General features: G+C 36.8%; 1 protein-coding gene across 1 annotated transcript; it reads right to left on the reverse strand.

Annotated features, from left to right (window-relative positions):
• Nucleotides 1–291: 291 nt before the first annotated feature.
• Nucleotides 292–891, reverse strand: LOC126590440 (uncharacterized). Its single transcript, XM_050255902.1, has one exon. The coding sequence runs from the start codon at nucleotides 889–891 to the stop codon at nucleotides 292–294; it is 600 nt and encodes a 199-aa protein (XP_050111859.1).
• Nucleotides 892–17,170: the final 16,279 nt, after the last annotated feature.

Consider the following 17,170-nt stretch of genomic DNA (forward strand, 5'->3'; position numbering starts at 1 on the left):
CAAAGCATACCGTTACAAATATTTCGGAATAAAAAATATAGCTACCACTAGCATTCCTCCCTAATGAGTGACTGCCAACTGGACACTTAACCAACTAATTAAATTGACTCCCCAAAAGACTTAGGCTATTACAATCCAACCCCAATTCTTTAGACTCTTACAATTAGCCCCAAAATCCCTTATAATTTAGTCCCATACGACTAATAATAATTTATCCTTGTGACTGAAACAATCACTCGAACTTAGTTCATAACAATACTCCCCCCCTTCGAACAACCTTGTCCTCAAGGTTCAAAGTGGAAAATCTGGAAACTTATTCTTGAGCTCATCGAAATCCTCCCAAGTTGCATTAGCTTCCTCTTGGTCATTCCATTGCACCAGCACTTGTACACCAGCAACACTACCCTTTTTGTACATCCTTCTAGCAAGAATTGCTTGAGGAATGTTATGAGCCAACCCATCTTCTATGACTTGAGGCAACACATATTGTGGAGTGATTGCATAACCTAGTTGTCTCTTGAGGCAGCTCACATGGAAGATAAGATGAATCTTGGTTTTTGCAGGGAGTTTTAGCTTGTAAACCACCATTCCAACCTTCTCCACGATTTCATAAAAGCTATAGTACCTTAGTTGTAGCTTATGGTAGCTATGTGGAGCTAGAGCTTGTAACTGATATGGCACCAATTTCAAGTAGACCAACTCTCCAACCTCCAAATGCATTTCAATTCTCTTTCTGTCACTATATTGCTTCATTCGATTATGTGCTACTTCCAAGTTGATCTTCAACACTGATAACACCATATCTTTGTCCAATAAACCTTGTTCCACAACTTCTACCTTTGCAGTCCCTAGCTTGTAAGGGATTACTTGAGGTGGGGGGTAAACATACATTAACTCAAAAGGGGTATATTTTAAGGAAGTGTGAAAGGAAATATTGAAGCACCACTCAGTCCATGGTAACCATTGAACCCATTTCCTAGGTTGCCCTCTCACAAAGCATCTTAGATAGGTCTCCAAACACCTGTTCATTACCTCAGATTGCCCATTACTGGATCTCTGTCACTCACAATGGAACTAGGTATTCCATGAAGTTTGAAAATATATTCCACAAAGAGTTGTGCTACTGAAGATGCAGTGTAAAGATGTGACATAGGCACAAAGTGAGCATACTTTGAAAGCTTGTCCACCACCACCCATATCACAGATTTTCCCTTGCAATTGAGTAGACCTACTATGAAATGCATGTTGATATCACTCTATATTCTCTATGGGATTGGAAATGGTTGCAACAACACATGAGGTGACATATTTTCGATTTTGTTTTGTTGACAATTTGGGCACTCAGGTATGAATTTCTGAATGTCATGTTTAATGCCCTTCCAATAAAAACTCCTCTTGATCCTTTGATAAGTCTTGAGCACACCTTGATGACCTGAAGATGGAGTGGAGTGATGTTCTTCAATAATTTTTGCTCTTTATTCAGAAGTAGGCCCTAACATAATTCTCTTCTTGTAACAAAGAAATCCATTATCAATAGAATACCTACCCAACTTTTAACTACTAGAACCATCTTGTAGGGACTGAGCAATCTCTTTCTTCTTCTCTATAATCCACTCATCCTGTTCATTGCTTTTCCTCAAGTCATCTATCCACCTAGCATAAGGGTAAGATATAGCAACACATTCAACATCCTTAGAGATCTTAGTGATAAATTCTTGCAAACAATGAGCATCCTGCAATCTTGACAGTGCATCAGCAACCATGTTTTGAGCCCTTTGCTTATATTGAATCTCATAATCATACCCCATGAGTTTTGAGACCCACTTTTGTTGAAAGGGAATACTTGCCCTTTGGCTTAAGAAATACTTAAGACTGTTGTGATCTGTCTTAATAATAAGATGTCTCTATTGCAAGTAATTCTTCCATTTTTTGATTGCATACACTATAAAAATTAGTTCTTTCTCATAAGTGGAGAGTGCTTGATTCGTAGGACCTAGAGCTTGGCTAGTGAATGTTGTAGGTCTCCCCCTTGTTGAAGAATAGCTCCAATGCCACAACCTGATGCATCACACCCTAATTCAAATGGCTTGGAGAAGTTTGGAAGGGCCAAGACTTGTGGTAATGCCATAATGGACTTGAGTTTTTCAAAAGCCTGTGCAGTTTCCACTCCCCAATTGAAACAATCCTTTCTGGTTAACTGATATAAAGGTTGACATATTTTCCCATACCCTGGAACAAATTTCCTGTAATACCCAGTTAAGCCTAGGAATCCTCTTAGCTCTTTGACAGATTTTGGAGTAGGCCACTCTTGTATAGCTAACCATTTAGAAGGATCAGCTGCAACCCCCTTGTGAGAAACAATATGACCTAGGTATTCTACACTTGATTGTCCAAATGAACATTTGGATTTCTTGAGATACAACTGATTTTCCCTTATAACCCCCAATACTACCTGCAAATATTGTAAGTGTTCATTCCAATCCTTGTTATACATCAGAATGTCATCAAAGAATACTAGCATAAACTTTCTGAGATAAGCTTGAATATATCATTCATTAGACTTTGACAAGTGGGTGAAGCATTGGTAAGCCCAAAAGGCATCACCAAGAATTCATAGTGACCCTTATGAGTTCTAAATGCTGTTTTTTCCACATCACTAGCTTTCATTAGGATTTGTTGTATCCAGACCTCAAATCTAGCTTGGTAAAGTACCAGGCACTATGTAATTCATCCAACAGATCACCTATGAGAGGTATGAGGTATTTATCCTTAATGGTTAAGGCATTAAGCTCCCTATAGTTTATACATATCCTCCAACTACCCTCTTTTTTCTTGACTAGGAGCACAAGAAATGAGAAGGGATTGTGATTTTGTCTAATAAACCCTGCAGCTAATAGCTCTTACATTGCCTTTTCAATTTCATTTTTCTGCAATGGACCATAGTGATATGGTCGAATGTTTGGGGTAGGCACTTGGAAAATATCCTCAAATTGCTCCAATACAACCTGGAGTTCATGTAATTGCTCCACATTTAAGTCATGGAACTCCATTTTCCCACCCTCCATAGAATAGAGGAATAGTCCTAAGTTAGAACTACCAAGCTCTTTATCAATGTGCTGCAGAGAAGTTTCTTGAATCAACTATGAAGGGGTCACAGTGTGAGAGAGTTTGTATTTATGTTGATCTTTAGTAAACTCCATTGTAAACAACTGGAAGTCCCATAACATAGGACTCACAGTTGATAACCATTGCTGTGAAATCACGTTCTCGGATTTCACTGTTATAATCTACGTAATTGTATTATTGAGATTTTTATTTTTCGGGAATTTATATTAATTTATTTGAATTTAGATTTTAATTAAACTAGTTACAAAGAGTGAAGTTTGGAAACTAATTATTTAAAATCTGTCGATCGTTCATGTCACAATTTATATTTTTAAATAGAGCTCGATCTCACGAATGCATAGGCACAAACCGTTCGTGAAACAGCGTCATAACGAAGGAGTTATTAACGTTTAAAGTTAATGATATTTCGGTAATTTTACCTCAATCAAGAAGGCTCTAGATTTTATGGAGCACTGAGATTATGCCACATGTGTGGCTAACATAAAAAGAAAAGAAGAGATGGACGGACAGGATGAAAAGGAAAGGAAAGAGAGAAGAAATGAGAGATGCGGGAGAGAAAATGAGAGACAAGACCAATCAAAAAGGGAGGAGGAAAATGAGAGGACGAATGAGGGAGAGTGAGGGAAAAGAAGAGAGGTGAGATGCACGGAATCAACCCCAACCCATGGCACCTGTGACCCGAACCGTTATCTCGGTGACATTCCGTCGCTTATCCGCCATTTTTTTCTGACGAATTGGACCGATCTACCACCCCCAATATTGTTCTAGTCCTTCCCTCTTCCATTTCCACCTAAAATTATAATGAAATTGGTTTTATTTTGGTGGAATACTACCCGATGGGAAACATTGGTGCACGGCGGCAATTCCGCCGTTTTTGCAGCTATTGTCAACGACCACCACCCTTGAGGCCTAAAACATAGCCTAAACACTAGTAGGGGCGTCAGAGCATCCATGGAGTGGAATCGAAGGACACCCAAAATCTAGGGTTCTGGTGGGTTCAAGGTAATTCCGAGCACTTTCCGGCCGAAAGACAATTTGGCCCAGGTATGAAACTTACTCTACTCATTGAGATCTACAATTATGTAAATTTTCGTAATTTTTGGAAATAGTTGAATTTTCCGGCAACTCGGGGTGGTCGACCACCACCCTCAGCGACGCATGCCCAATGGGCCAACAATGTCTTTCTAAGTTCAATTAGATGCCTTGATTTCATAATTGATATTCGTAAGAAGTGGTTTGGTTGTTTGAACTTAGTTTCATTATGATACATTACTTGAACAATATATGAATTGACGATACGACCGTTGGATCATATTGAAATTTTAATATGTTGTTTTAGAAGCATAATGTGAGTCTTTGGAAGTTACGGATCTGAAATCTGATGTGCGGATCTTATGGATCAAATTACGTAGGGTTGTGGGCACCACCGTTGATCGAGAGTTCACTTTTGGTCAACATGTCTCAAATCGTTTGTAAAACTAAAATTAGTATTAATAGAGGCTCAGTGAGGCTTTGTGGACCTATCTAGGTGAGTGACTTTAATATATGTGATATGGTGATTACCCGATTCTTTATATTAATATCCTTTGTGGATATGACTTGGTTTTATAATTGTGTTTTCTATTAAAATGTGACTTAGTTTTATAAATGTGTTTTTTGTTAAAATGTGATTCTTTTATAATTGGCCATCGATCTATTTTTATTAAATGTGAATTGATTCATGGATTGGTAATATTTGTGAAAATAATGATTTGAATTGCATATTGAAATGTTTATTAAATTGAGGGCTAGTAGGAGACCATGACCCTGTTTGGTTAATCCGCGATAAGGGATCACTAGTGGTCTTGCTTGGTTAATCCACGATAGGGGACCATATTATTTATGGATCATGATTGGTTAATCCGCGATAGGCGATCCTTATAGCCATACATACTTAGAAGTGATCATGCTTGGTTAATCTGCGATAGGTGATCACTGCCTAACAGTTCCGTAAGTGTGACTCTGCTTGGTTAATCCGCGATAGGGGACCATGATCTTGCTTGGTTAATCCGCAATAGGGGACCATATTTTCTATGGATCATGCTTAGTTAATCTGCGATAGGCGATCTTTATATCTTTGGTATGGCCATACACACACACACACACACACACACACACACACACACACACACACACACACTTAGGGGTGATCATACTTGGTTAATCCGCGATAGGTGATCACTGCCTAACAGATGCATATGAGTGACTTTGCTTGGTTAATCCACTATAAGGGGTCACTGCCTACTTGGTTACTACAGGAGTGGTTCTACTTGATTAATCCATGATAGGAGGGCCACTTCCTGTTTGGTTACATATGTAGGCTTCGGCCGAACTGCGTCCTTCTAACCCTAGTTTTTAATGCACATATGAACGATGGTTTTTGAGAATCCTGGTGGTTTGAATAGGAAAATTCGTTGGATGTCTAGGTGACTCATTCGGAGCTGTTAGAGACTGGACTATGTTTTCATAATTACGAACTTATCTTTGAGGTTTATAAATTATGATCGATGGTCTTTCTTTTTATTGAATATCACATACTTGTATTATTGTCACTCACCTGAGCTTTGCAGTTTATCTGAGTTCTGGTTGGCCAGTGCACCATTCTCATGATGTAGGCACTGATTATATATATGATAGATTTGGGTAGATTACGAGAAACCGCTAGATATTTTGGATTCTGTTGAGTGGTTCGGAATCCTTGCTCCTGTTCATTTCCATAAGGTTCGTCTAGAACCCTAGATTCGAGTGAATGGGAATTACCCACAAAAGACCTTGTGAATATTATTTAGATTCACCATGTTTAATTACTTATAATTCAAATAGGGAATTATGTAGAGTTCCTTGATTAGATACGTGAAATGATATGTATTCGCATTGATTGATTAATGTAGTTAAATGCTAAGATTATGCATCTTTGAGTCATGAATTGATTAATCGATGGGATTGTGGAATGACGTTGGATATGATTGTTATCATTATGATGATTTTAGTTGATCAGTGTGGCTTGAGAATAATATTGTGCTTCGTTGGTTATTTGATATGTTACATGCTGTTGATGGAGGTATCATGTTGCAAATAAAGTGAATTATGGGATTATTACTTGAGTGTAGTGAATGGTGAACTACGAATGGCTTGATCACTATTTAGGGTACGTAGGTAGTCTAACGAAAAATGTTAGATGTAGCCATAAAGTATACAAAAAAATTTTATGCGATTCGATTCTTGAGTTATGCTTCGTACCAAAGCCGGCGTTAGGGGAGTGTGACCGGTTCGATGGCACAGGGCCCCAAAATTTTGGGGGCCCCCAAATTATTATTTTTTGAATATAATAATATATATAAAATAATATTATATAAAAATAATAAATAAAAATATTAATCAAATCAAAATATATACATATAAAAATCGGATGGGTCAAAATCAAATCAAAATATATACATAAAAAAAATTTGATGGGCCAAAAGCCATCAGACTACTACCTATCAAAGTCAGACTACTAGTACCTAAAAACCATTAGACTACCTACAACCTGTACGAAAATATATAAAAAAATAATTAACAAAGGGCAAAGTTAATCAGAGAAGCCCACTGACCGAGGCAAACAATTCAAAGACAAAGTATTCCTCTCACGCCAAAATCCCATCACTATGTTCCACTTTTCTTCTTTCACAGCAAACTACCAGTACCAGAGCATCGAAATCCTAGACGTTGTGCCAGTGTCCCAGACTCCCAGTGTAATTCCCTTCTCTTTTCATTCCATTGTTATATTTCCCACAAATTATTAAACCCTAATTTATAAATTTATGAAATTAAAGAGAAACGTCCAAATTATCAGAGTGATGGAGACTTCGATCAAAGCATGATATTTACTAATTTAAGTATATTGACTCGAAATTTGAAGATTTGGGTATTTTTCATCTATAATGATTTTTTTTTGTACTTTTCAGGGCAAAATCAAGAGAAGAGCAGTCACAAAAAATCGCTAGACGCACACGTATTATGGACTATCAGGTTTCATCGTTAAGTGAAGCTTTAGTTCTAGACTTTTTTAAGTTTTGTTTATTTGGTTTCTTTAGATTGAACTTATTGTTACTTATTAGTACTATGGTTATTTTGTAGCTTTCTTTGCATTTAATAGTATTTAGAAATAGATGGTTAGTTAGTTTTAAAGTTTATTTTGATATTGCTTTTTAGCATCAATACGTTGTTCAATTTTTTTAAGATGTCTTATAAGAAGGGCCCCTTTTATGAATTTCGCACAGGGCCTCCAAAATCTCAGAGACGGCCCTGCTTCGTACATATTTCAGAGGTGGGATATGTTGGAGATATGGTTACTTGGTGACGTCACGTGTCGATCCTGGACGTAGGTCGGGATCGAGGCCTGACAATTGCACCCCTAAGACAACATCACACCCCCAAAGGCAATGCAAAAAGATCAACAGTGCATTAAAACCCCCTACAGAGAGTGAAGTAGCTTTGCAGCAACCAGAACTTCTAACTTTTCCCCCATCTGCTATCATTACCTCAAAGTGTTTGGTAGGAGAAACTGGGTTGCCCCAATGCTTCAAAAGTTTTGAGTCTACAAAATTATGAGTGCTACCTAAATCTAACAGGATCCTAACACTATGTCCATTAATTTGCCCTTCAACCTTATAGTTTGAGTTGTTTGGCCACCCATTTAGTGCCATAAAAAGCACAAGAACTGAGTTCCATTTGTTGACACTCAATGTGGTCTTCAAAGGGATTCAATTCTACTTGATCAGAACATAGCACATCCAGCATCAAAAGCTGTTTTAATCCATACTTATGCCCTTTAACCCACTTATCACTACAAAACCAGCATTCTCCTATCTCTTTTCTTCTGGTGACAATTTCTTAATAGGGAAGTTATTCAAATGAGGGACAGTGTGAGGAATAACCGTGGTGGTAGTGGATTAAGATTTGGCTGCAGTGGTATATTTTTTAGTAGGAGGTCTAAGCTTAGCAAGTTTTGCATCTAATTGCATCGCAATGGAAATTGCATCATGGACACTAATAGGTTTCAATAGCTTCACATCGAACTTCAATTCCTTCTTCAACCTTCATATGAAACAACTTTTCAGCAGAATCAGACAAACCTTGGGTGATCTAGTAGCTAAACGCTTGAATTCATAGATGTAGTCACGAAGGCTACATGTATGTCCCAATTTGAAGAATGCTTCAGCATTATCTTCAAACTCAGAAGGTCCGAACTCCATACACAGGGCCTTAGTGAACTCTAGCCAAGTTGGGGCAATATTCAGGCAATCCAACCAACGACACCAGTGGAGGACCTCACCTTCAAGATGAAAGGAGGCAATGAGAACTCACTGAGCCTCAGGGATGTTGTAAAAGGAAAAGAACTACTCCGCCTTGTAGATCCAAGCAAGGGGGTGATCACCCTTAAGGAATCTTAGGAATTCGATGCGCTGAGGCCATAGTGGGCCTGGAGAAGGTCCGCCCCCACCCGAGTTAGGACTCAAAGGGCGAGTGTAACGCCTCGCCCTTTAAATATTTATTTTTAGGAAATAGTTCGATGATAGGCCCAAATCAAACTCTTGTTTAATTTGCTACCATTACACATTATTCTTTAATTAAAATTCCTTAGTTACTCACAAAAGCCTACCACCAAATTTACTTATAAAAAACATACGTTTATTATTTTTAGTTTAACACCAATTTCTCTTCTTTACTCTAATTCCCAACAAGAGGTCAAAACTCAATTAATTAACATCATTTATTTTATAGCTGCATCTAACTTCACGTTAGACTGCCTATGTACCCTTCAAAGGGATCAAGCCATTTGTAGTTCACATTTCATTTTCAATTCATTTTCGAGACATTCAAGTAAAAACAATAACCCACATTGGGTTTAATAATTGAAACACATCAATTGGATACCAAATTCATATGTAGAATATCAAAATTTTCACAAAATGGTAGCATCCAACCACTGGCCACGTGTCGCCGGGAGTGGTGGTTTTAGGTGAACGGAAACTCAATTTTTCGACTAATTTCAAAAATTACCAAATTTCACAGAAATGTATATCTCAATGATTAGAGAAAGTTTCATACCTGTGGCCAAGTCCAATTTGGCCGGAAAAATCCCCAAATTCATTCGAACCTGCTGGAAACCCTAAGATGAGTGTTATTCGATTCGACTTGCTCGATGTTCCAACACCCCTACAACTGACTAGTTCTTGTTCCTAGGTCCAAGGGGAGTTGATTAAGGGTGGTGGTGGGTGGTGAAACTCGCCGGAACGGCGAAATCGCCGTTGAACACCTCTAGTCACCCGCATGGTTTTTACGTGATTTTTAACTTAAAAACCCACAATCTTGAGTGAAAATGGTAGAGGGGATGTTGGAGAAGAGGTTGTAGATATTGAATGATGGTAATTCAAAGGAGGAAATGGAAAAAATCATCGGAGTGGGTCGGTTGGGTTGTGCGGGTGCTCGGCGACGGGAAGGTTAGGAACTTCCCTTATTTTTTTCCCCCTTTTTCTAATTTGTTCCTCCCCCTCCCCCTTTTTCTGATTGATCCCAATCTGTCCTTTTTTCTCCTTCTCTTTCCATCAAAGTCACACACGTGGCATTCCCTTTTCTCCAGATTTTCTGGAACCTTCCAACTTAATGTCAAAATGACTATTTTGCCTTCAACTTCTATCGCTAATAACTTCTTCTTTATAACTCTATTTCAGGAACGGTTTTCGCCTACGCGCTCATAGGATCATCCTCTGTCAAGAAATCCAATAAAATATATGAGAATAAAATACGTCCTCATATAATTACGTTAAGTCAACTAGGGGCATTTCCGTTTTTTCCACTTAACGATAAATTTCACAACATAATTTATAATAATTTTTGGAAACAAAACTTTAAAAGCTCTCAATTCAATTTTACATACCCATAAATCAATTTATTTTCAATTTTTATCCGCATACTCATATATTTAAATTTTTAGGGTATTATAGCGAGAAAGTTGCTCCAGTTCATGCGGAGGTGGACGATCGGTAAGTGGTTAAGTTGAGGAATCTTCACCGGACCTCTGGCAACTCATCTCATGCCGAAACTGTTCGAAGTAGAGAGGTAAGCGAGCATTAAGGTGAGTATTGAGCTTGTTGTCAAAAGCAATGTTAACAGCGGAAGCGATGAGAGAAGGCAAATTCGCAAGGAAAGCTTCAAGGGTGGGGACACGGGCGTCCATGGTGGTGAAGCGTGTAGTGTTGGTGTAACGGGGCATACATAGCAAGGAAAACCAATTATCGAATAGGGTGATACCAATGTTAAAAACCATACCTGCAATGGTCTCAACCAACCAATGCAGCAATGACGATGGAAGCAATGGAGAAGATGAGTGAAGTGAGAAAGAATATTCTATTAGTTTTTTCAAAGCATACCGTTAAAAATATTTTGGAATAACAAATATAGCTACCACCAGAATTCCTCCCCAATGAGTGACTGCCAACTGGACACTTAACCAACTAATTAAATTGACTCCCCAAAAGACTTAGGCTATTACAATCCAACCCCAATTCCTTAGACTCTTACAATTAGCCCCAAAATCCCTTACAATTTAGTTTCATACTACTAATACTAATTTATCCTTATGACTGAAACAATCACCCGAATTACATTACTCCTCAAATTGTGGGGTTTTGGTGATAAAAAATGAGGTGGAGAACGGCGAGGTTTAGCGGTAGAGGATGAAGTGAGAGTGGGTGAGTGGACTCACCAACGACTCGGCACTGATCGTAGTAGGCGGATCGTCTGGAGCGGGTGACTCTTCGTCCACCACGTCCAAGGGAAGCACGGCCGTCGGGTCGCCAGCTTGTCGCTTGCAGTGTCGTCGGCGGTCGGGTCTTCTCTCAGTTCTCTCTCCAGATCGAATCATGCGGCTATCGGGTCATCTCTCAAATATGGATCATACGACTATCTGGTGTAGAGGTCTGCAACTATGGCAGCGGATGTCGTCGGAAGTAAAGAGAGAGGATCGAAGAGAAAGAGGGGGCTATGGAGTGAATTTCATTAATTTTGGGCCCAAATTGTAAAATTTTATTTTATTTTATAATACTTTTTATTATTTTCAAATATTTATAAATAATAACAATTTTTAATTAGATTTTTTTTCATGTGGTTTAAACTTGACATCTATATGAACAAAATTGTGGGCTTCACAGTTGTCATATCATCATTTAACAAATAAATTAATATAAAATTTAACGGATGTGTGACATTGCAATGAATTTCTAAGATGAAGTATGATATTACAATGTTTAAAAAAATGAGATATGAGTTTGTTATGTGACCTAAAGTCGATGTGGTAAAATATAATTTACCCTAAAAAAATTGATCAAACATATCCTCATCATCCAGACAATAATGATATCCTCATCATAAGATAGTGGCGTATTTGTGTGGCTCATTCGTATGTTTGTGAGAGTCAATTTATGAATTGTGAGTTAGAGAGCAATTTGAGAGAGTATTCTCAGTTTGTTTGGGTTCTTTACTTGTTTGGTTTTGTTAGGTTCTGTAATTTGTGAGATTTGGATTTGGGAGAGTTTAAACATTTTTTTCTAATCTTCGTTTGTTTAATGGAATTTCCTCATCGTGCTTTGCTCATGGATGCAAACTTTTACACCAAACTATGTAAATCTCTTCTGTTCAGTTTAAGATTGCTTGTTTTAATTAGTTTTTACACATAATTCTCACTTTACTACCCTCAAGTATTGTGAAATTCCGACTTTCATACCTAAATTGTTTTTCGTCTCACTTTCATACCTAAAGTCTACATATTTTGTCATACTTTCATACTTGCGTTACCTTTTCTGTCAGCACATCCGTTAATGCGTGACGTGATACTCTCGTAGACAATGACATGGCACAACGAGCCCTGTAATATATGAGGCAAATAAAACGTAAAAGAAAATTTGGACAAAAATCAACAAATAAAAAATAAAAGACAAATTATATTTGTATTCATTTTAATATTTTATTTAAAAAATTAAAAAGAAACCACTGCTCTTCTGCACCGCATCATCGCCATTGATGCCAAGTCCAACATGCTTCAGCTCCTCAACACAACTCCCCCAATTGCAATTTTCAAACAATTTTCTCAGCCTCTCGAGTAAAAGTAGAAATATAGAGAATAATCTTAAGGATGACTTTGAAGTACGATTTGGATTGTTCTCAAAAAGTGTTGTTAGCCCCCTACTCAAATGAGTTTGCTAAAAAGTTCTTGGTAAATCTCTTCCATGATACAACATAGTATGTTCGATTAACAAAACTGAATTATATTCCTTTAGAAATAACTAGAAAGAAATTGCATAAATGTGATGGAGAGAGAAGAGAGTAAGGAAAGTAAAAATAAGTTTCTGAAATTGTGTTTGAAATAGTATACCACAATAAGTATTTATAGACATTAAAGCATCCATTCATCGAGTCCCTTCATTTTAGTTGAAGACATACAACTCTTTTTAATAGTGCTGACCCAAAAAACATGTCATCTATTTAGAGTTTCCAGAAAATAAATATTGACTGATTGCATCTTTTAATTCTACTGAGTAAGTATCATGTCTTTTAATAAAAAATTGTTCAACCAAAAGGTACAAGGTTGAATTAAATCCAACCTTTCTATACATATGTTGCCTCACACATCGCAGCGGCACAAGGTCGTGTGTATGTGTATATATTTATTGAAATCTCTAGCACTCTCTGCAAATTTTCTTCCCCAATAAAACTTCACTCTAATCATTACTAAGTTCATCTTCCTATTTTCCCACCTGGGTTGTATTTCGATTTTCCTTTCGTTTTCTACCTGGCTGTCGAAGGAGCGCACCTGGGTTGTATTTATGACATGACAAACAGTGTTGTTCTCAAAGTTGCATTCGCAGTCAGTATTTTTCTGGGATCCCTTGGTTGCTTCTCTGTTACCCCTACCATATTGTTTCGGAAAAATTAGTATGAGATCTTTAATTTCTAATGTTCATTAACTGAGACCTTATCAGTTTTTAGATTTTGATCAAAGTTTCTAATATTAGTATTAATGAGTTACATGTCAGTTACATAATTGTTTTTAAAATAAAAATTAGTAATTGATTTAGGGTTTTAATACTCACATCCTTACTAAATTCCTAATTAATTTTCAATTAAAAACATCTCCAAAATATAAAAAATAAAATTAGAATAAGTTTGTACCCATTAATTTTTTTTTTTATAAAAAATTTCAATTTTTTAATCTTATATGTACCCATTCATATACCAATTTGTTATTTTTAGAATGTACCTTTTTTAATATAAAATGTACCTATTTTTTATATAAAATTCATTCAATCTTTTTCTTATCAATTTTTTAAAACTTATATGGGTTCATTACGTTCTATTTCGTTGATTTGAGAATGTATTCATGTCAAGTTAATAGAAGAAATTTAATATATATATATATATATATATTTTTTTTTTTTTTAAATGTACCCATGTTTTTGTGCAATAATTTTTTGGTTAGTATTGATGAACATACCCATGTATATATAGAAAAAATATATTGGAGAGTATAATTTATCTTTAGTATTTTTTTATCCCATAAATTATTGGTTTTATTTAAAATCTCATTAATATAAATAACTACAAATTTCTTTTTTAATTTAAAAATATAATAACTACATAGAAATACATTATTACATTAATATCAAGAACTTCAATAAAAAATTGAAAATCACAAAGGTTTCAGTCAAAGAACATTAATTGTTAGGGATCGCATCCATAGTCTCCCTTTGATCTTTACCCTATTTTTGGTTGACAAAAGAGGATTATATTAATAGGTAGTTGGACACCATTCACATAACTAGCGTAAGAAACGCGAAGATTTTTCGATCTAGGATCATAACGAATCCAAGCGATATTGATCCGTCTGATTGTAATGGATCCGTTCTAGGGATGGGCAAATACCCATTGGTTATAAGTAACCGCGGTTACCCGCCCATTTAAATTAAACGGTTACTGTTATGGGTAACCGTTTAGATAAATAAATGGTTATGGGTATAACCGTTTACCCGCGAAATTTAAATGGGCGGTTATGGGTATTAACCATGGTTATAAACGGTTAACCATTTACCCATTTATTTTATATATGTAAAACTAACACAAACCATGTTCTCGATCCAATAATACTTAGCACCCAATAAATTAGCAAGGAATTCATCGGTCCTTCTCTCAATAACACTACTACAGGAATGATGATTCTCATCATCAAAGAATTGGCCAAATTAATTTAAATTCCTTGCGGGTAACCGTGAAATTGACAGAAATACTTTGACAGAAATGTCTTCTAAACAATTTTTGTAACCCAATAATACTTAGCAAATATTATATTTACCTTCATTGGTAACAATTAAAAATATCATCCGTAAACTATTATTTCAATTATTGGAATGATATAAGGACTTAAAAATTAAAATATAGAAATGTATGATGAATGTATCTATAACAGTGTTTAATTGTCAAAAAAAAAAATTATGACATTTTTTTTTAATTTTCAAGTTGTTAAAAAACATGTAGACGGGTGAAAAAAGGGTAATGGTAAAAAAAGAAAAGATAAACGGGTTAAAAAAGATAAATGGGTAAACGGGTATTAAACGGTTACGGTTAAATTGGTATGTGGTTATGGGTATGGTTAACCGTTTATAAACGGTTATGGGTATGTGTATAACCATTTAGGCAATTACCCAATGGGTAAACGGTTATGCGGGTATGAGCATAAACGGTTATGGGTAAATTAACCGCGGTTACCTGCCTGCATAACCATTGCCCATCCCTAATCCGTTCCAAGGCTTTAAAACTTTAGACTTTAGAGAGTTACAACAAAAAGGTGGACCAATTGCCTTCACCATCCAGGCTTTGGCCCTAGGAACAAAGCTTTATCAACCTTGGAAAGATAACTCATTACTATTGTGCATACAGTCAAGCAATGGTAAAATTATTTGCAGGAGTGCCACTTTGTGATCAAAGCTGACTATAACAGCCTTACGTACTTCCTTAATCACAAAGCAAACTATAACGACCCAAAAATTCTTATTTGGAAGCTAAAATCCGGTGTAGGCCAAAATAAATTCATGATCAATTTCCACGATATTAACCATAATTATTTCTTTCCTTAAAAGAAATCCAACACAAATAAATTTGGATTATTTTGTGGCCGCATCTAACCATCTCGTTAGACTGCCTACGTACCCTACGAAGGGGCTAAGCCATTCATAGTTCACATTACGCTTACAACATACTAAAATTTCATTACGATCCAACAGTCGGATCTCAACCAATCACAACAATCGAGTGGTGGTCGACGTTTTATTTTACAAACTTACAAATCCAATTCGGGAAAATCCGTACGTCGGATTCCCGATCTGTACGTCGGATTCCCGATCTGTAAGTTCCTAAGGTCCTCAAATATTACGTATTATAATGTATCCAAGTTTGGTGGCAATCCAACGGTTGGATCGTTGGTTCCTAAACTGATCAAGCACTGGATCGTAGTGAATTTAGGTTCAAATGATCAACCTACATCAAATGATTATCAAATCTAAAATCAAGACATCTAATATGGCTTAAAAATAACATTGACGTCCTTCTGGCCATGCGCCCCTGCAGGTGGCAATCAGCACCCCGATTCGTCGGACAAATTCAATTATTTCTAAAAATTCTCAAAAATTACAGAAATGAAGATCTCATTGAGTAGAACAAGTTTTATACTTGTGGCAAGTCCAATATGGTCGGGAAATGGTCCAATTTGGCTTGCACTCGCCAGAAAACCTTAGAATAGGTGTTCATTGATTCGCCACCTCCGATGCTCCGCCGACCCTACAACTGGTTGAGCTTTGTTCTAGGCCTCAAGGGGAGTCTAATGGTGGTGGTAATTGGTGGAAAATGTTTCACAAATGGTTGATCACCGTCGAGCTCACTCGAACATGTCGGTGGAATCCCTCGCAAAATCATGGCCAAACACTTCGGGTTTGGTTGAAAATGGATGGGAAAGTGGCACGGAAATGATTTGGTAGTGGTGGGGAGCTTTTGATTGCTTGAAAAATGCCACGAGGCTGTCAGAAATGGATGCCGGCCGAAGCGGGTTGGGATGAAGAAACAGGTATAAGGGAAAGATGTTTTTGTTGGGCGTTCCTTCCCCTCTCTTATTTTCCCTCCTGTTCCCTCTCCGATTCGTCAACCTTCTTCCTCTCTCCTCTTCTAATTCGGATCACTCTCCCATTTCCTTTCCCGAACTTCCTAATTCTTCTTCTTTTTCCTCTTCTGCCATCAGGCATTTTTCTTTTCTTTTCTTTTCTTTTTTTTTTCCCACCAAACACATATATTTTAGATTTTCCAGGGCATTACACAAACACACTATTTCAGCAAAAATGGATGGCAAAGCCATTGATTATGAGATTAAATACAAGCATAGATTTGATAATATGGTAGCAGATGCTTTGTCTAAGGTGCTAGGTTCAATTCAACTACCTAAAGCATCACTTAAAACTTCTTGTACTCAAATGGAGTGCACATAAATTAAAAGACACGTTGTAAACATGAAAATTCTATATTGAATTAAACGAGAACACGTGTACAAAGAATATTTGTATTAATGAATTTATAGGGTTACAATCTCTGTTTACAACTTTCCTCTGATTCAGTCTTCAAATTTGATGTGGATGCGTAGGTTGTTGATCTAAGGGTCGCGATGACTTGATCTCGGACAAACGATTGAACGATTGCTTCAAGTTTTAAGCTTGAAATAATGTGTGGATGATCTTTACCTCAGGTTTAGGGCTGCGGCAAAGGTAGTGTTGATGTAGGATTTCGTTGATTCAAGGATATTAATGACTTGATCTTGAACTGAACGTCGTTACCATTTAGTTCCGCCTTCCTCTTCCTAGAAGGCTTCTTGGTTTCTTCAAGTCTTTCCAAGGTCGACCATCTTGGAGGATAGCTAGCTGTGTTGCTT

This window comes from Malus sylvestris, chromosome 11 (assembly GCF_916048215.2).
Source record: "Malus sylvestris chromosome 11, drMalSylv7.2, whole genome shotgun sequence".
In the NCBI taxonomy this organism is placed as follows: domain Eukaryota; kingdom Viridiplantae; phylum Streptophyta; class Magnoliopsida; order Rosales; family Rosaceae; genus Malus; species Malus sylvestris.